The sequence below is a fragment of the Triturus cristatus genome, chromosome 4_2 (genome assembly GCF_964204655.1).
Source record: "Triturus cristatus chromosome 4_2, aTriCri1.1, whole genome shotgun sequence".
Taxonomy (NCBI): domain Eukaryota; kingdom Metazoa; phylum Chordata; class Amphibia; order Caudata; family Salamandridae; genus Triturus; species Triturus cristatus.
Window position 1 is genome coordinate 286,054,011 of NC_140586.1, and position 20,953 is coordinate 286,074,963.

At 47.5% G+C, this 20,953-nt stretch overlaps 1 protein-coding gene across 1 annotated transcript in view; it reads right to left on the reverse strand.

Moving 5' to 3' along the window:
• RO60 (Ro60, Y RNA binding protein) overlaps positions 1-20,953 on the reverse strand; it is a 446,084-nt gene that overhangs the window by 332,979 nt on the left and 92,152 nt on the right. Inside the window, exon 2 of the mRNA XM_085601530.1 lies at positions 7,158-7,759. Coding sequence (XP_085457656.1) covers positions 7,158-7,740 — 583 coding nt within the window. The 5' untranslated portion in view covers positions 7,741-7,759. The remainder of the gene's footprint in view (positions 1-7,157; positions 7,760-20,953) is intronic.

Sequence of the window (20,953 nt, forward strand, 5' to 3'; positions counted from 1 at the left end):
GCTTGTCCCTCACTTTCACTGGCCCCATATGTCAGAAGATACTAAGGAGTTTTGTCGCTCCTGTGTCACCTGCCAAGCCAGTGGCAAATCAGGTGGCACCACAAAGGCCCCCCTCATACCACTACCTGTGGTGGGGGTCCCCTTTGAAAGAGTGGGCATAGATATTGTAGGACCAATGGACCCACAAACAGCATCTGGGCACAGATTCATACTGGTGATAGTGGACCATGCCACCAGGTACCCAGAAGCAATTCCCCTGAGGACCACAACAGCTCCTGTTGTGGCAAGGGCCCTGCTTGGAGTATTCTCCAGAGTGGGCTTTCCAAAGGAGGTCATTTCTGACAGAGGTGCCAACTTTATGTCAGGATACTTGACTGCAATGTGGAAGGAGTGGTGTTAACTATAAGTTCACCACACCCTATCACCCACAGTGCAATGGGCTTGTTGAGAGATTCAACAAGACCCTAAAGGGAATGATAAAAGGATTACCAGACAAGCTTAGGCGAAGATGGGACATCCTTTTACCCTGCCTTCTGTTTGCTTACAGAGAGGTCCCACAAAAGGGGGTTGGCTACAGCCCTTTTGAGCTTTTGTTTGGGCATCCTGTAAGAGGACCCCTGTGTTTGGTGAAGGAAGGATGGGAGAGACCTCTCAGACAACCCAAACTAGACATAGTGGATTATGTACTTGGTCTCCGCTCCAGGATGGCAGAGTATATGAAGAAGGCTTCTAAAAACCTTGAGGCAAGCCAAGAACTCCAAAAAGCTTGGCATGACCAAAAGGCTGTACTGACTGTTTACTAGCCAGGACAGAAAGTGTGGGTGTTGGAGCCAGTGGCCCCAGCAGCACTCCAAGACAAATGGTCTGGACCCCACACTATTGTTGAGAAAAAGGGAGAAGTCACCTACTTGGTGGACCTTGGGACTCCCAGAAGCCCCCACAGGGTGCTTCATGTCAACAGATTGAAGGCATATGTTGACAGGGCAGACATGGGGCTACTCATGGCTACAGATGAGGGGCAGGAGGAAGAGAGTGACCCTCTCCCAGACCTGTTGACTCAGAACCCTGATGATGGCTCAGTTGATGGTGTGGTCTTTTCTGACAGCCTCACTGCCCATCAGCAACAGGACTGCAGACAAGTTCTGCAGGCCTACAGACATATGTTCTCTCTGACCCCAAGTCAGACAAACTGGTGCACCCATGAGGTGGACACTGGTGACAGTCTGCCTGTGAAGAGTAAAATCTACAGGCAACCTGACCATGTCAGGGACTGCATAAAAGTTGAGGTACAAAAGATGTTGGAGCTGGGAGTCATTGAACCTTCAGAGAGCCCTTGGGCTAGTCCTGTAGTCCTTGTGCCAAAACCTCACACCCAAGATGGTAAGAGAGAGATGAGGTTTTGCGTGGATTACAGAGGTCTCAATGCTGTCACTAGGACAGATGCCCACCCAATACCTAGGGCAGATGAGCTCATTGACAGACTGGCAGCTGCTAAGTTTTTGAGCACATTTGACCTAACAGCAGGCTACTGGCAAATCAGACTAGCTGAGAGTGCAAAGGCCAAAACTGCTTTCTCGACCCCAGGAGGACATTATCAATTTGTGGTAATGCCCTTTGGTCTGAAGAATGCACCTGCCACTTTCCAAAGGCTGGTGAATCAAGTCCTTACTGGGTTGGATGATTATTGTGCAGCTTATCTGGATGATATTGCTGTCTTTAGCTCCACCTGGGAGGATCACCTGGTCCACCTGAGGAATGTTTTAGAGGCCCTGCAAAAGGCAGGCCTCACTATCAAGGCCACTAAGTGCCAGATAGGGCAGAGCAAGGTTGTATACCTGGGCCACCTAGTTGGTGGGGGTCAGGTTCAACCACTGGAGAGCAAGATCCAGACCATAAAGGACTGGGCTCCTCCAACTACCCAGACTCAGGTCAGAGCTTTCTTGGGCCTGTCTGGGTACTACAGAAAGTTTGTTAAGAACTATGGGTCCATAGTGACACCACTTAATGACTTGACCTCCAAGAAGATGCCAAAGAAAGTTCAGTGGACAGTAAGCTGTCAAAAAGCATTTGATGACCTGAAGCAGGCCATGTGCAGTGCACCTATTCTGAAAAGTCCAGACTACTCCAAAGAGTTCATTGTCCAGACAGATGCTTCTGAGTTAGGTGTGGGAGCTGTTCTTTCACAACTGAATGTAGATGGTCAAGACCAGCCCATTGCTTTTATAAGTAGAAGGCTGACCCCTAGAGAGAAACGTTGGTCAGCTATTGAGAGGGAGGCCTTTGCTGTGGTTTGGGCCCTGAAGAAGCTGAGGCCATACTTGTTTGGCACTCACTTCAAAATTCAGACAGACCATAAGCCCCTCTTGTGGCTAAATCAGATGAAGGGTGAAAACCCCAAACTTCTTAGGTGGTCCATTTCCCTACAGGGGATGGACTTCACAGTGGAACATAGACCTGGGACTGACCATGCCAATGCAGATGGACTCTCCAGATATTTCCACTTAGAACATGAAGACTCAACTGGTCAAGGTTAGTTTAATGTCCCTAAGTTTGGGGGGGGGGGGGTTGTGTAGGAGAGTAGGGTCTGCTTTCTATGTTCACCCCCACTTTTTGCTTTTGCTTTACTGGTTTTCGACTTAGATGTGGCTGTGGGCCTGCTAATCAGACCCACAGCCCTGCTGTTCTCTCTCTAAATTAATACTATGTACTTTAGGTGCATAACCCATTTGGATAGGATCACCTTATTGGCCCCTGTACAGTGTACCCTAGGTACCCAGGGCATAGGTGTACCCTAGGCCTACCAGGGGCTGCAGCATGTATTGTGCCACCCCTGGCCTGGCCTTCCATTTTGACACAACTGGCTGATCACTCAGCTGGGGCAAGGTCGTGTAATCACCCCTTGCTTAGGTGTAGTATTCCTATACCTGACTTACATATAGACACATGTGTACCTATCAGTCACTCCTATGGCAGGCCTTGACAATCCTGGAGGCAGAGTGCTTGGTAACATGTGAGATGGTGCTCTAGCATGAGCTGAGCCTGTCTGCAGCTTTCGGAACCATGTCCTTATAGCTGTTCTATGATATAGCCTACCATATACTCTTAAAGTGCCTTATAATCTTAGACGGTTATGGTAACTATGGTTTGGCTTTATCAAAACATGTCGTGTAAGGTGTCTAACACTCGGGAATAATACCCCCATGCCATTTCTGGACATGAGAATATTATTCCCCCCTTCTAGAGGGAAAGACATGTTAAAATCATACTTCAACTGTTAGCCTCTGACCAAAGCCTCAGCATCACAAAATGGATGCTGCTGCCACGACACAAGTCTGACCTCCTGCAGCTGGGAGTGATCCCAGCCAGGGAGGCCTGGACAATAGGTTTCGTGCTTGGGGAGGTGCTAGCACCTCCCCAGACAGCCTTTAGTGTATTGGGGCAGGGTGGGCTGAAAGGAATGAGACATGCCTGGGGCACACAAGGTGTTCCTTGCATAGTCCAGTTCAAACCGGCGCTGGGGCACTCCAGCCCCAGCTCTGGCGCGAAACTGGACAAAGGGAAGTGGGTGTAACCACCCCCTCCCAGGTCCCACCCATAAGGCGTGACCTAGCAGGTATCCCAGCCCCCCAGATTAGTATAAGAGTGGGAGTTGGGCCTCAAGAGATTAGATTTTCCTGAACCTGCAAAACTGAACAGAAACTCTGGACCTTCGACATTCGACGAAAGAAGAAGACTGAAGAATCTCCCTTGTAGCCAAGGAGTGGCTACCCTGTGCAAACAGGCACCATCAAGAGACTACCCTTTGCTTTGTGAACGTTCTACGAGGAACCGACTGCAGAGCCCGACCAGAGCCTCGATTTCCAGACTTCTCCGACCCTCATCCACATCTGCAGCAGAGCTGAGATCCGTGGAGGCGACGAGCGACGTGGGACCGGCTACCTGGAAAAAGTGGCTAGTAACTTACAGCGCAGCTTCTGAGGTACCCTCGAAGTTGTGCACAGGGGATTGAGAAGCCCCAACCCCAAGCACCATCTGCACCGAAGACCAGCCCCCCACACTCCACGAGTCCTGCGTGGGGCCCTTCAGCATTTTCCTGCTTGCCGCGTCTGTCCGGTTGCTTGCCCGCTGGCTAGTGGCCTTTGTGACGACGCTCCCTGAAATCTTCTGCGCTGGTTTGGCTCCTCCAGACTGGCTCCCGCTTCTCTGCAAAGAAGAAGCACCCCAGACCTTCCTGGTCTGCACCAGAAGCAAGTCCCTTGTTCTTCGTGGGTTCCGCTTGCCAAGGCTTGGTGAGTCCTAGTCCAACTTCGACGCCGCCGACAGCAAGAGCCTTCGTGGGACAGCTCGCCTCCTGGTCGTCCTCGACGCTTCCTGGTCCTCCTGGCTGCAGCGACAAGCTTCACCTTCACCTGCAACTCTTCACGACGTCGCCTGGTTCCTTCCTGGTTCCACGTGGTCACTGGCTAGTGACCCTGACTCTGTCCCCTCTGCTTGCAGGTTTCTTCTCTTCTTGATCCCAGCCTTGGGATCCACCGGACACTCTCCCCTGACTGCCTGTCAGCATCTTTCTTCAGGCATCCATAGGAGTCGACGACGAAAACGACGCATCTTCACCCCTATGCACCCGCAGCCTGTGGGCTAGGTAACTTGGGTACTCCGGTGCTCATCAGGATAGTGACTATCCTAGTGTCTAGTTTTCAAGTCTCAACTTCCTAGCTACTCCGGAAGTGTCCTAAATCTATCTATTTCTAAACTGTAACATTGCTATTGACTTTTACGCATTACGCGTGAGTGTTTCCACTCTGCACACGAATCCCGTGGGCCTCCCACTTCCTAACCAACGCTAGTGTAGTGTAGCCCCAGCGATTCCCTAGGCCTAGGCCAATTCTATTTCCGTGACAGTGGTTCTTATACCACTTACTTAGTATATGGTTTGCGTGGCCCCTAGGGCCTAACTGTATTACTTACCTGTGTGACTTACTGTATGCATTAATAAGACTGTGTTGTACTTACCTCTAAACTCATAAAGAGTGCTGAGGGTTTGCTTAGAATAAATATACTTTATTTTATATATATATCTGTTGTGGTGTCCTTTCATTTGGTATTCAAGGGATTATATATGGTATCACAGCTGGCTTCACATGCCATTCAGAGTTTAGCCTAAGACTGCTCTTGTCCATGCTACCACTAGGATAGCTGGTCTATAAGGTTGACTTTACAACCAATCACCATAAGGGTATTTGGACTGATATAAGGTGTACACTATAACTAGTGACATCATACATCAGGCCAACTTCTCACACTCCCTTCATATGCACCAGTCAAGACTTGAAAGATTCTAAGCATATTTTTGCGTTCGACTGGCAAGGAGGTATACTCAACCAGGCTATTGCGTAATTAGGATAATATATACAATTGGTCTATTTCCTCTTTCTTATCTCATCTAAAATAGTTCACGCATGAGCACTTCTTTCCTGTGCTCCCCTTCACATATTTCTTTGGCGCAACAGATGTGTATATGACATTAATTATTTTTGGTGTTTTTCAGTATACAGAAAAATGTATACATTTAAATGTGCCATCTTTATGTGTGATGTTAATTTTACAGCAATATAACAAACTCTCCCTTACAGTCAGTAACAGCACCTATCCTCATCTCTGCATTGCATGGGTGGTGGATGTGAAAAATCATGAGGTAAAGTTTATTCATTAAAACCTTATCCTTTGAGTGGAGCTTACCGAGAGGACCACTGTTGTTACGTATCACGAATTACCCAGGTCCTTCAGATTATTTTTGGGTCACCCCATTATATGTAATGGCTATCAAACAAATAAGGCACTGGCTCTGCTTCAGGAAGCAGGGGCCCGGTCGGCGCCATAACGATGGGGATGGCGCCGCCTAGGGGAATGGGCACTGGAGCAGACACCAAGGATGGTCTCAGTCTTGCTGGCAGCTTCGCTCCAGATCCAGCATGGGATCCATGGGATCCGACTGTCGTCAACGGGGAACCTGCCGGCGTGAATTCATTAGGGACCCTAGAAGGGCTTGGTCGGCCAAATATGAAGTTCATGGCCTCATAGAAGTCTTTCTGTTGGGCGGGGTCACTCTGGCTCTGGAAAAATCAGGAAAGCGTGGAGCGGATCCGGGTCCAGGTTCCACCAACTCATAGGGGCTTGAGTGCTCCCGCGTCTTGTCAGACGACTTTGATAGGTGCGGCGAAGTCAAAGACCTATTCAACTCCTTGGATTTCTTTGTGCTTGTGGGACTTACACGACTTCCCTGACAATTTGGGGTGCAACAACGACCGTCGGGACAGGCTCTGTGAATGGTCCCGGGAACTTCCACCAAATGTGGACCTTGAGCGTCATGGAGTCGACCAATGTCAGATGGTGAGAAGCTTGAGAAAGAGCTCCCTCAATGCCTTCAGATGCATGGTGTGCCAATCTTCGCAGGTCTTGGATTCATGGTCCCGCTCCAAGCACTATAAACACATCAAGTGTGGGTCCATCATCAACATTTGCTTGTGACAGGCCCCACATGGTTTGAAGACGGCCGGTTTCTTGGGTGACATACCTCACCCCAGGAGAACATTTCTCGAAAAACTTCTACAAAACGTTGAAATAAGCCAGTCAAAAAGTGACTGAGGTGTAGCTCAGACCAGATCAGTGCTATCTGGTGCGGAAATAGAAGAACTGACGTCAGACCACAGGGGTTTCGCCTATATAGGTACCGCACACGTCACTTCCTGTGCAGATGCCTTTCAAGTGGAAGGTTCCGCACACGTCACTTCCTGTGCAGATGCCGTTGAAGTGGAACAGCTGTACTGCTCAAAAACCTTCAGGATCCAGTCTGATGCCTGGGGAATATTCTAAGGTAAGGAATCAGCGGCTAGAAGTCTGTATCAGATCGAATTTTGTAGGTGCATTTCTCATTACCATTTCACCATCAAAATATATGTTTCTCTATTTTCTGCTCTCCTCTATAATGCTCTGATGCTTCTAGAGGTATAGGTTGCACTATATATAACTAAAAAATAAAACGTTTGGATATCAGGAATATGTTGCTACTGTTGGACAAATAAATCTGTATGTCTCTTATGGATTACACTAGCACATTTCATGTTTTCAAACAGATCTGTAGAAACTGAAATCTTTACCTTTGTTGCCTGGTTTTAGGTGTGACAACCTAAAGAGATCCTTGTGGGACCAGCCATTCCTTTGTTTGTATTTGGTGACTGCACAAGCCACAGTCATGCCGTCCTTTGTGGTATACCAATCAGCAACAGCTTTTCTCAATGCGCGACCCCACATACCACACTTCATGCCCTCCTTCAGGTCCTTCTTAAACTGGAGGAATGTAAAGAGGTGGGTAGGAATTCGACACACGTCGGCAACAGCCTTAAAAGCAGCCTGTTTGGTCTTTATGTCTGAACACTGCGAGCACAGGGCGAGAGCAAAAAGTGTGGGCTCCTGTTTTGCCGCCCTACCCTCTTGGCTGAAGGCCTTTATCTCCTGGACAGCTTCCGAGCCCATGCCAGCCTCAATAAAGTGAATAAGGGCCTCAGCATTCTCATAGCCAAGTTTTTTCTCTTCAACGTAGTAAGTACCTCCTTCTGAGCCAAAGCACAGGAAACGCTGTAGTCGCACCATGTCTGTGACATGCCACACATAGCCGCCGTCTGAATTGGGTACCTGCTTGGCATCCAGTCGCTGTGTTTGCAACATATCCCCCTCCATCATTGTATACAGACGAAACGACCTGAAGGGACAACAAATGGTAGAAAGTGTTCAGTGACCAGAACAGAAATAAAATGTAAGTGCACAAGGTTCAGTATTGTAACTCAAATGTAGTACTTTTTACTGCCACAGATATGAAAATGCTTTGAAACACTACTGCCAGCAATTTGCCCTCTATGGAAAACGAATCTCTTATCCTTTTCTGAGACTGTTGTTTTCGACTTCACCCACCAAAGACACCGTCTGTGCTGATTCAATTAAACTTGAGAAAAATACATCTCTTTATTTTTCCCGCAGTTACGAGAATCAGCATGCTCAAGGATGACTGAGCCAGTTTCCTTCATTTTCATTATTTACAAACAATACATACAAGTTCATGTGCAAGATACACTATGTAAAATGATATTTGTACAGCTCCAACACTGCCTTCTTAAGCAGAAATCTACACATTTTGCACGATGAAGGAACAAAATGGCACATAGCACATTAGGTTTCTTGCATTACAGTTTTTTATACATCCCAGCACATATCTCAGGACTACTATTTGGAGTATAAAAGTTTCAATCCATTGGACAGCGCCTACTGAGCTCCAAGACGGTTATGTTCGACTGGACCTGTAGTGAGATCTGCCCTCGGGATAGTGAAGTACCACTGAAAGGTGGAAGTAGGTCTCATTACTAGAGTGGGGGGGGGGATGTTCTGAGGCTGCGGCACCATCCAGTCATTGTATTCCTACTGATCTCAGACCACAACAAAGACCCAGAACAGGTTAGGGCTCTGTGCTTCCGCTGTGCCCCAACATGGTGGCATCAGCTTGTCAGCTTTGCTTTGACAGCTGCAATTGTACCAGGACTTAGAGATGGCTCCAGTGTACTGAAGGGTGTTGGGGCAGGAATACGCCCTGCGTGGTATACAGTAAATGTAAAATGTAAATTGATACTTGTATAGCGCACTACTCACCTGCAAGGGTCTCAAGGCGCTTGTACGAATACCGCTGTGGAACCCATCCTGGCTTTCCCTGTGAGGCGTCCACTCCTGGGCACCCCCAAGGTGGAGGCCAGGCATCCTTAGCGTTGTGGGGGCCGTTGTGGAGATTAAGCAAGCTATTGCCCAGAGTTGCAGAGTGGGACTCCATGATTGGAATGGCACCGAGGCGAGAATTATCAGGTCCGTGGAATTTTGAGCCCAAGACCCGCAGAGGCGGGGAATTGAACCCTGGTCCCGGGCTAGACCTCTGCATCAGGGTCTGCCGCTCTAATCATTGAGCCACACTTCTCCAGTTGAGTTCCCCTGCCCAGAGTGCCCAACTGAATATATACGGTATCCAAGTTTTGATTATTTGGCTTTAGCATAACACTAATCCAGCTTAGCAGCAGAGGCCTAGGCATGTCTTTGTCATGAGTAGGGATTGGACTTGTTCTGTAATCTAGAGTGGCACACCAAGCATGCCCTTATTGACTAACAGTCTACTACTGTCCCTGTCATGGGGATTAGCACATAGAGTGGGGGTGGCAGTGTTTCATGTTTTGTGAATCCATAGTTATGACCAGAGGTTTCCATCTGGATCCCTTGAGAAGAGATCTACTCGTCCACTCGTGTAAATTCTGAGTCTATGTGTTTTTCAAGTCGCAGTACTAGCATTCCAAGTGCATGCTGTGCGTGTTAATGGATGTAGTCTGTGTTGTGCATGTATTTTCGAACCAGAGTAATAGGGATCTGAAGGATCCATTTTGGGTACCCCTGGCCTCGCTTCTGCACAAGATGGAGGTGGGGTTGTATTTCTAGATAGTGGAAATCAGCTGACATTCCTGAGACTAAAAAGTGGAGGTCTATACAATGAAGTGAGTGAAATGGAGACAGGGTTCCTTTAGCTATTCTATTAGGTCTTTTGCTAAGGAATGAGGTGCTGATTAGTCTTCTTGAACACTGCCATCTGGTGGCTGGTAGAGATGAGGGGTAGGACTGTACACAGTTGTGCAAGGTGAGGAAACTTCCTGGTAAGGCCTGAACCTTTGACTTTCTCTCATCACCCTGTCACTTAGCTGATGGCAGCCAAGGCCGAAACGTCACACCTCTTTGTGCTTCTGTTCTTTAGGATGGAGACTACCCTGCTGCGAGACGCAACAATCTACACAAAGGCTAGTCTGGAGAGCATTCTGGGAAATCACCATAAATCAGTTCTACAAAGCAGACAGTGGTTACACATCTCCTCATTTTCATGTATAAAAGTGGGACCCCTACTACCCCACTTTTTGTTCCAATTTCAAGTCCTCTATGGCCAAGGAAGGGAGTGCTCCACAGAGTGCTCGGAGGACTGCTATGCTACCAGGGCTGATGTCTGCATGACAGCCATCTTCCCAGAGGAAAGAGGTCTCCGCCAAAGCCTGAACGTCTTGCTGGAGGAGTTGAATACCTGCCCTGAAGTGCTTAGAATCCTGTCTGCCTGCTGAGAGCATTGAAACCCTCCAAGAGAAGTGTCTGTCCAGAAGGACTGAGGTTCAGTGTATCCCACGTATCCGAATGGTACCAAAAGAAGGGGATGGAGGAGAGTTATTTAAAGGCACGATGTGTCTGTGGGCCCACAGTCTCTCTACACTAGTTTGTGGTGGGAACTGAGTTCATCATGACTGCAATTGCCGAGGCCCAGTTGGGGCTGTGATGATGCATCGGACCTAGCTTGTTCAACCACAACTCCCATTGAAAGAGTTTTTCCTTTGAGAGTGGAGAAGAAGGAAAATATGTAGTAGGGGGAAGATGCAGATAATGGAGGGAGATAGATTGACAGGATGCTTGGATTTCTTTTTAAATTTGAGGAATCAAGAGTGTTGCTGTGGGTTGTGGGAGAGGATAGCAGGGCATCACGTATTTGGATTTTTTAATATAAGGGTGGAGTATGATAGGGTGTTGCCAAGGATTGTGCGGAGGGTGAGCGAGCTTCAGGTGTACACTGTAGGGAGATAAAGAAAATGTGGAATAAAGCAACAAAAGAAAATCCAAGACTTGAAAAAAAGTCCTAGAATAAGTCAAAGTCATCATAAATTAAACGGAGTATTCAAGAAATCTCTGCGTGATAAGAGAGACTGGCTGCTCTTATAGATGGAAAAATACAGTCCAGAGAGATGCTATCTTTGGCACAATACAAGCACTGCGGAGAGCATTTACCACAAGTTTAAGTGCTTAATTATCAGCTTTATCCAAATATGCCATGACTGTAGAACGAGGTTCTTTCTTGCTAAGGCATGTATGCATAACAATAAGCCTACTGAAAGACACTAACATAGCACACATTTTTCCCACGCCCACTCAGGGCTCTGTTCAGGCTGTAAAGTTTGGATCAAGCTTATAGCCTCCACAACCAAGAAAATGAAATAGAAATGAATGCAAGGAAATAGAGAAATGAAATGAAATACAAAGAGGTAAGAGAGAAAATTCAAGAAAGAAGTGGCAAAGTGTTTAGCTTAAAGAAGAGTTTTCTGCAGAAAAGAGTTTCGTTTAGGCTAGGAATATCAAAAATAGATCCAGAGGTCATGATCCAAGCAAGATTTTCAGGCTATTCACATAAATGTAATACATTTAAATGGCATTCATTTTAAGAGTCAGCAGTTATTCTGAAAATCTCCCACCAATCAAGCCCTCCCAGACACACACTTAAAAATCCCTTGTGTAGAATGCATACAAGACCTGTGGAATAAAATAGTACATACAATTGGAAAGGCTTATATTTGAGATGTTCTAGTATGGGAAAACAGGAGGAAACCATCTTTGCGCTACTTTAAGGTAGTGGTATAAATCAGCAATGTATTCTTTTTTTACGATTTTACAAAAAAAAGAGGGCAAATGAATGGTATCAGTATAGCACGAGAAAGACAATAAATCTGCCACATACAAAGACCAAGACACTTTTTGTGGTATATTACTGAAAAGAGAAAGTATTGCGATAAATTAGTAAAACTGAATGGCGGAGGGGACAATATGCAGAAGAACACCAAGACTACAAAATGATTAAACACGCCAAAAATTCTGCATCCTCATTAAAGTCAATAGAAGACACTGCAAAAAAAGTTGCATCTTGACTTTAAGTTAAGGCCTGCTGAGAAGGTAAGGAAAGGATTAGAATAGGTTTGGGCTGGGAAAAAAAGTAACAGCAGATAAGTGTGAGGGAAATAAACTAGTTACAGAAATAGAAAGGGTTAAACTTAGTCTACATATTAGAGGTTTGAAGAGCAAAATGAAAGGGGTTAGGGAGAGTCTGGGGTTTCGATAAAGGAAGGGAGACATCATGTTCACTGCACAGGTTGTCATAGTTTTGGATATGTTGTCAAAGTTGTTAGATGTTAATTTAAAAAAAAAAGATTCTAGTGTGGGTTCATGAATATGGATACGCTGTTATGGTATTCTGATGCCATGAAGTGTTTGTCATGACACTAAATCACTTGATAGACAGCACTCGGTCTCAAGAGGTCCGCATGAAGCAGATGTGAAGGCACTCTGACAGTCAGGAAGGAGCAGCAGGACAGTTGGTGTTAGGAGCTGAGGTTTGTGAGTGATAGAGACTCAATAGCTGAGTTTCCAGGACTTTCCAGAGGCATAACCTGCTCATTCTGTGTCCTATTCACTGGACAAGACTGCTCAACGAGAACATGCGAATATCACACCTGGAAGACAGCAGCTCCTACATAATCAATTAAGAGTGGGACAGGCGCAGAGGTTGGTCACTGTAGCCTCAGTGGTGAACAAGACAGGCAAAGACACTAGGAGAATGGGGAGATAAATGCAAGAGCCCCCAGATCAGCTCTCATCAGGTATGGAGAATGCTGTGATGAAGGACACTTTGAGCTACAATGTAACATTTCCTAGCAATCGTAACAGAGTTTCAAAAATTCAGGACACAGAGGCGAGGAATGTGTTGTTCTTTCTCCACTTTTATTACAGCAGCCATTAGAAAGAAAACAAGCATTGGCATAGCCAATAGGTCTTGCCTTTGGGACCTAATAAGTGTTTAGCAATGCAGTACATTATCCCCCACTGGCTGGGAGGATCGACGAAGTGAGCTGATCGATGGGCCCTGCAAGTAATGGCATGGATGAGAGCGATGTGTTTGCGTGGAAATATCAAGACGAGGAAGGCCCTGGGCTCAGCGTGAAAGGATGAGAGCGGTGTGTTGTCAGTGACATTTCAGGATGCGCAGAGCAATGGAATCAGCGTGAAAGGAAAGGGGACCAGGTGAGAGGGATTGGCTTTTGTGTGAAAAGTTAAAGGAGAGAGAAGCTGCCCAGTGAAGCGGAGAGCCGTGGGCTCTGGGTGAACGGGCAATGGAGAGCCACGGATTCTTGGTGACAAGTGAAAGGAGAGTGGATGGGGAGGGTGAAAGGACAGAGGATGAATGTAAGTATGGAGGAAAGATCATTTGAGGAGTGCGATGGATTCGGTGAAAGGACGGACAAGGACGTAGAGTTGGTTCGGTATGAGGTGAGTGCGGCGTTGGGCTGTGAGAGTGAAAGGGGCTTTGCTGGCCGTTGCTGCTTGTGTTAGGGGCTGTAGGCAGTGACGATGCTCCTTGCGAGGACAGGACTGCCAAAGGACAGCGAGCCATGAAATGGGCAGTGTGCAAGGGAGGGTGTGGAGGATGGAGAGCACATGGCGGGTGAGGAGGGAGGCTACGTTATTGGAAGAGAGAGTTATAGGGCCTTTGCTGGCCTGTGCTGCTTGTGCTAGGGGCTGTTCGCGAGGGGAGGGCTGCTAAAGGTCACCCGGCCGTGAGGTGGGCATTGTGCAGAGGGATGAGGGAAGGAGGATGGAGATTAGTCAATGTGTGAAGAGGAAGGCTAAGGCAGTGGAAGGGAATGATGGGCGTGCTTGCATTCTGTGGGGCTGATATGCCTGTGGTGTGGGGAGCTGATGATGGCACCCTGGGCGGGGCTCTCCTGACACGTCATCTATCCAACAGAAGGGTATTTCTAATCGGGGGCTAGGATAGCGTGCACATTGTCGCAAGAGGAAGGGTGGATGGTGCCCATGTCGGGGAACAGCAGAGAGATGAGGATGCGCGCACTCTCGGGGGAAGAAGTGCTTGTAGGTGGGAGGGTAGCATGCGTACCCGGGCAGTGTGAGGGGACTAGAGTGCACCACATAGGAAGACCGAGGCGCTGGAAGGTGCGTGCGAACGTTGTGCAAGGGTATGTGCTGAGGAAGGTGAGATTCGAGCACGGGGTGGGCAGTAGAGGACACCGATGTCTATGTAGTGGTGTCAGGTTCAGGGTATGGAAGGGTGTAGGTGCCCACATCGTGCAAGGTGAACGCGAGAGAGGGGCAAGCTCGCAGATAGGTGAAATAGGAGTATTATGAGGAATAGGGCAGGCTGAGGGCACTAGTGTGCACATAGCATGGAACAGCGGAATTGTCTTGGTGCCTACATGCATCGTGAGAGGTGGGGGTCACAGGAGGGGGGGCAGTGCAGGTTAAGGGTGCTGATATGCACATGATATGCTCATGATGTACAGTCATCGGGTGGAGATTGACCTCATTATGCACGGGGGAGGCTGGTCGAACTTACATGACAAGGAGGAGCCTGACATTCAGAAAACACTTCTCTCCCTAAGAATGGGGCGCGGGGCTCCCACACCCACAATTTATTAACAAGTACAGCATTAATCGTTGCTGGAGACATCTATGAGAATTATCAGGAAATGCAAAAGTGAACGCGACCGCCATCCGTTTACAATAAATGTGACCGCGAGACAGGCAAATGGAAACAAGCGCGGAGGCGATAATTCGAAACAGATGGCGCCGCTGCTCGTAACCGCAAGCCGTAGGCTGTGGGCGGATACATTTCCTGGGAAGGTGGGACATGCACCCACCTTTGCCCAATTGCGTGCTGTCTTCGCACGCAAAGCCAAATAGAAAAAAAGCTTTAAATAAAACACACGCACGAGCGTGTGAAAAGTCCAGAGTGATTCCAAGAGGTCGTTTTCCTACAGCAGCGCATGCGCGCTGTGCTAGGCTCGACTTAAAAAAAACACTACAACAGACTTACTTTCCCACAACCCTTGGGGGAAAAGTCATAGTTGAAACTTCGATATTGTCCAATCATTTGGCTTTGCAGTATCTCCATAGTCCCTTATCACTGTCTCCTCCTCTTTCTTCCTGCAACTGCAGATGGGCAGTGACTTTCTTAATCCTGTTTTGACCCATCACATCCCTTGGGAAAATGAATAAAGATGAATGAAACCATATCCGAGATATGCTTACTGCCAAAGGTTATAGCCAACAAAATATGTTAAGGAGAAGAGAATACATCATTTTGAGAATTCACAACAGTAAGGATTTTTGTTATACAAAACCAGTATCAAATGAGTAAAGCATGGTTCTCCTGTATCAGGGTATGAGTAAATTAACATGGCGATTGAGCCTCGGTGCTTCACAATCCGGCACCAGATTAAACTGGAGACAATGATTATGCTGGTTTAAAGCTTATCCACACCAATGAAGCCAGAGTCTGGACTGGTTTGAAATAGAACCTTTTAAAAGGAGAGTCTTAAGACCACTCCGCTGTGTTGAGGATATCCTCTAAACGGGCTCCAAGGGAGAATGCCTTTGACGCCACAGCCCCTCTGACAGAGTGAGCTTTGAAAATTTTGGCATGGCCCATGGAACATATCTGGCGTTAATGAGTGAAGAGACTGCTTCCTCAGGGCTATCAAGAGTTGAACCAACCACCATTGAATCTCCTCCCAAGTCTCCTCCGATAAGGGAACCACCTGGGAGTAAGTGAAGCCTTTCCTGAGGTGTGAGGCTTTCAGGCGCTGAAGGGCCCGATGATAAAGAGGGACTGGGAAAATGGCCTGTATGGAGGATGACAGCAGCCCCACCACAGTGCGATCTGCCTCAGGGAGGTGGAGAGTCTTGCCGCAAGGCGACAGCTTGTGCTTGATCTTGGTCAATGTCTGGGAATGGAGGCTGAGGGTGGCTCGGACTGAGTCCGCAACAAAGCCCAGGAACACCAGAGATTGTGAGGGAACAAGGATCGACTTGTCCTGATTAATAATGAAGTCTAGCAACTCCAGGAGAGAGACCGCTGTCTGAAGGTGTATAGACAGAGCTCGAGGGTATTGGTCCATAAAGAGGATGCTGTTGAGGTAGGTTATCAGACGTCTGCCCCGAGCTCTCATAAATTTCCACTACCGGGCACATTACTTTGCTGAAGCACCAAGGGGTGCAGGACAGATCAAAGGGGAGCATGGTAAATTTGAACGTGTCCCCCCATCATTGAAACAGAAGGAAGCGGCGGTGAAGTGGGGGGGGGATACAAGGACGGTTAGATAGGCAGATAGGCGTCCTTCAGGACCAGATGCACCATCCAGTAATTGGGTTGAAGGAGGTCCCGAGTAGATGGATACCTTCCATTTTAAAATGGCAGTAAATCAACCACTCGAACTCTTTGAGGTTGATAATGGGCCATTGACGGCAATCTCGTTTGTCCACCACAAAGAGATTGCTTGAAAAAAAAACTTGGATGCAGGATCGTATGCACTATCACCCCTTTGCAAAGAAGTTCAGTGACCTCTTTGTCCACCAGCTCAGCAAGCTTGTAAGAGAAGATCAAATGGATAGGAGATCCCTCCTGGATAGGGCAGCTGTAAAACTATGTGGAATCCTCTTACTGCTTGGAAGACCCAAGCATCAGAGGTAAGAGACTTCCAGTTGTCGATAAACCCCTGAAGCCTGTCCCCAGATAATGTAGAGGAATTGGATGAACACTCACCTTGATTGGAACGTTGGTTGCCGCCACCACGGTGTCCTCCTCTCGTGCCCCGGTTACAGGGGTGATTCTTAGATGGTTAGAAATTCCCAAATCTGGAGGCATCCTTCTATTGGGATATCCTCTGCCAGAGGCTGCGTGTTGAGCATGGCCAGCCGAACGCCCCCTGTTACAACCAGCCTCAGAGAAAACATGGGGTATAAAGATGCCTTTAATGGACGCCTGGGCCGGTCTAGTGAGTTGATGGCCTGCACGAATTTGCCCAGCTCTCGAATGACCGGGTCGCCAAACAATCCCCCATGGGCTACATGACCTGCCTCGGGCCTTTGGTAATGTTTGCCTATTGTTTGTGGCACACCATCGAGTAACCGACACTCGCGGTTCACTGATTCAAGCACTCGCAACTGGGGTTTTCGTTGAAGGTGTGTACCTTGCATGTTCACCTTGTTTGATTGTCAAAACGCTGCACTGAGTCTCATTGAATAGATATACACAACGTTGTATTTGCGTGTAATTCACAATCGAACTACCACGCATGTTTTAATTTTCCTTTTCCTTTTCATTCAATCTTATGTTATTGCACTATTTTGCATCTATGTCGGATCACTGATCCGTTCACCATATATCACTGATAAGAACCGTAGTGACATGGAAACTTTCTATGAAGCATATGGCTTTGCTACACACTGAGCACAATTTTAAGATTTACAAGATATTATTATGGACTGTATGATGAACCGCCTTCTGTTTCATTTGTAGCACTTCATTTGATGACCCCTGATGAAGGGTCAAGCGATGACCCGAAATGCATTGGGTTTGTGAAAATATGATGGATTAAAACACACAAAGGATTGAATTTTGGATGGACACAATTAATGAATATGCATGCTGTTTAATGCATTGAATGACCAGTAAATCATTTAACCTATTAACTAAATTTGGAAGTAAGAGTTTAATTATTTTGAAGAAGTGAACTTAAATCAGTTGATAACACTTGCGTGTTAACGGAATCGTGCTCTCACTAGCAAGAAGGATCGTCCCTCTTGCGCACTTGCCAGGATTGACCATATCGAGGCCAATGGTGGTTGCAGCACATTATTGATAATATTTCTTGAACATGGTCTAAACGTTATAATAAAGTGTGCACTTTGGCAACATAGTTGTACTGCCTCGGAAGTGGCCAACTCCCCAAACTTGGGTTCAGTCTTAATGAGGAGCGACCTACACCCCTCCATGGAGAGGGCGCACTTCGCAGTCACCAGAAAGATTATGGCCCGCTGAGGTCAACCTAATAAAACCTTGGGAGAGATCAATGACCCAGACGCCTCTGCCATGTTCAGTATGTGAATCAAGGGGCCTGCGATGCCGAGAACCTAGTCCTGGCAAGCCCGACAGGACCTGTCAACCCCTTCTTGGCATCCCGTACGTATTTCCCGAGAAAAGCGGCCATGCGTTCATCTATTACAGGGGGAGCTACTTTGTGCTCCGAGGAGGGGATGGGAATTCTGCTCTCATGTGGGTGCAGACCTGCTTGTCTAGAGGCTAGCAAACCCACCCCGCGACATAAGTTGTGACTTTGCCTGCAGGTGTCCGCTCCCAAGAGCAGGAGTGTATCAAGGTGTCTGGGTCCAGCATGTCAGAAGGGACCTGGGTAAAATCCCCCAGAGATGTACCTGGCTGTGGGTCACAGGGGAAGGATGCTATGGGCGAGAACCTGTCTTTGGCTCCAGCTCCACCTCAGAGCCAGTAGGTCTTGAAGGGAAGGGAGGGGGGGTTGGGCGGTGGTAAGGTTGACAGGGGCAATCGCCCCGAGGAGCCCGGAAGTTGATGCCCTGAAGGACCAGACTGATGGGGCACTAGTGAGCTGGCCTGCAAATATTCCAGGAATGCCTGTTTCAGTTTGTCAAAGGAGCTCAGGTCGACGCTTGGTTCTGTGTCCCTTCTGCGCTTAGGGGGCAGTGCCGGTGGTTCAGGCCTGCCCGGAGGTACAAGGGGTCCCAAGCCCCAAAAGATCTTCCCTCGAAGGGAGGAGTCTGAAGCAGTGCTTTGCATACTGCAGTAATGTGTTCTCCGGGAGTCACAGCGCCTGCAAAACCGCCTTAGAAATTGAGTCATCCATGACTTCTCAGAATTAGTCATCCCTGGGGAGGTAGGTAACACTACCCTTCTCCACATATGACTCCTCTACGTCACTTACCGTAGTCAGGGGCCAAGAACAAAGCAAAAGTATCCTGGGGTCCCAGCTAATGTAAGAGGGTATGTAAGGGCGAGGCTCTCCAAGCCCGAGATAGCAATCCAGGAGGCCAAATACATGGTACCAGACCCTGTGGACACCACACACCTTTTGCACTATGGGGTTAATAGGCTTGCCTGGGCTGGTGTTCTGGCAAATGAACAAGCGCAATGAGTGCTTCGCAGAGTACTGACCCAGAACAGGTGCCTTGTCCCAGGCAAATAGGGCAGATTCAAACTAAAGAGCTAAACACCCGGCCAGCCGAGTTCCGATTACCCTGACACTGACAGCACGGGCCTGCACGGGTGTAGCGAGATGCATCAGGCGCGTTCAGATGGCAGCTCCCTTTAGTGGTCGGAAGACCACGCCGCACTGGCCCCGGGCGCTGCAGCACACTGTGAAGATTCAAAGGGGCCGCAGAGGAGCGACTAGAATATCCGCAGTCTTGGAGCTGTTATTAACAAAATTAAAAAATACTAGGCAATAAATAAATACATTAGTCACAAATTTACATCTTAAGAACTCGTCAAACATATTGAAAAAACTGAAAAAAACAGGCCAAAGACCAGGGCACGTAACTCGGCTGCTGGAGCAGCAAAGAAAGAGAAGGAGGTGACAGTGACAAGGGACTATGGAGATACTGCAGAGCCAAATGATTGGACATTATCCAAGGTTTGTGGGAAATGAAGTCTGTTGTAGTGTTTTGTTCTGTTTTCTAATGGCTGCTGAAATAAAAAGTGGAGCACTAACAGCATAACCCTCGCCTCCATGTCCTTAATACAATTAAAACTCTGGTCCTGACAAGAGAGCACCGCCATTACACAAAGCTCATACATGGTAGGATTATAGGTCTTGCTTTTAGATTTTAGGACTCTTGTCAACAATGTCAACTGCCAACTATCCACTCTATGTATGCTTCATCGATTTCACCTCCGCCTTCGATAACATTAACAGAAATACACTATGGGAGAAGCTCTCCAACAGAAAAATTCCATCAACCTTACTATCTTAACTGATGCTACTACATACGGACACTTGGAGGCAAATCAAGCTGGAATCAGGCGACTGCTTGTCAAGGAAAATACAGGCGACCAAGGGCCTTAAACAAGGGTGTGTTTTAGGCCCGACCCTTTTCAACAGCTTCATGTCCAACCTCTCACCCGAGCTAGATGACTTCACCTCTCATGCCCCCATGCTGGGAGGTCTCAACCTCTCAAACTTAATGTACGCTGATGACATTGTTTTAATCAGCCGTACGCCGATTGGGTTACAACATCTAGCTAACACAACACATAAATACTCGGCAAAAAACGGCTTAAGCATAAATCACTCCAAAACAAAAGCGATGAGAATAAACTCTAAGAGGTCTATGCTCAGGTTCCTCTGGCAACTGGGAGGATTATCACTGGAAATTGTGGGTGAATACAGATATTTGGGTGTAATAGTTGATAGTAAAGGGACATTCCAACCACAGAGAGAAGCAGTAGCAAGGAAAGGGATTGCAACAGCGGTCGCATTGAAAAATCTCAAATTGAAAACGGCTGGCCGCAGCTTCACCCCTTTGCTACAGGTGAGCCAAGGTAAACTTCTACCGGCCATCACCTATGGAAGTGAATGCTTACGAGGTGGTGACGCGCGGACCTTGGATTATACAGAAGTCAGGGCAATGCAAATGATATTTAACCTCCCTAAGTATACATCTCAGGCACAAATAAGGCTTGAATTTGGCCTGAGAAACCAAAGAATAGCACGAATGGGCGCCTACACCAAATGCTGGCATAAAATACAAGGAGCCAAAGTAACAACAATGGATCACTATCTCTGGAAGGAGTTAGAAAGAAAAAAGGGAGCGCAGCTACAATCTACCTACAGCATTCAATAGATACCCTGGTTCTACGAGATTTTTGGGAAAGCACTGGATCGCACAATACGTTCAAACAACTGGTAAACAAATAAGTAAGGATCATCTCGCAAGTAGAGGATAAAGCAACGCTAATCAACAGGGCCCATGGCTGGACTCTCGTTCAAAGCTACACCAGTGGCATCCATCAAACCTATCTAGGCGTTGGCTTCACTCTGACAATGAAGGAGAAGTTTCTACGACTACGACTGCGCATCCTTCCATCATTGTATAATCTGCCCCCGTGGTAACGCCCTCAAAGAACAAGTAACTGTTGCCTACGTGGGTATTCAAAAGAGGATATTCTCCATCTAAAATGCATCTG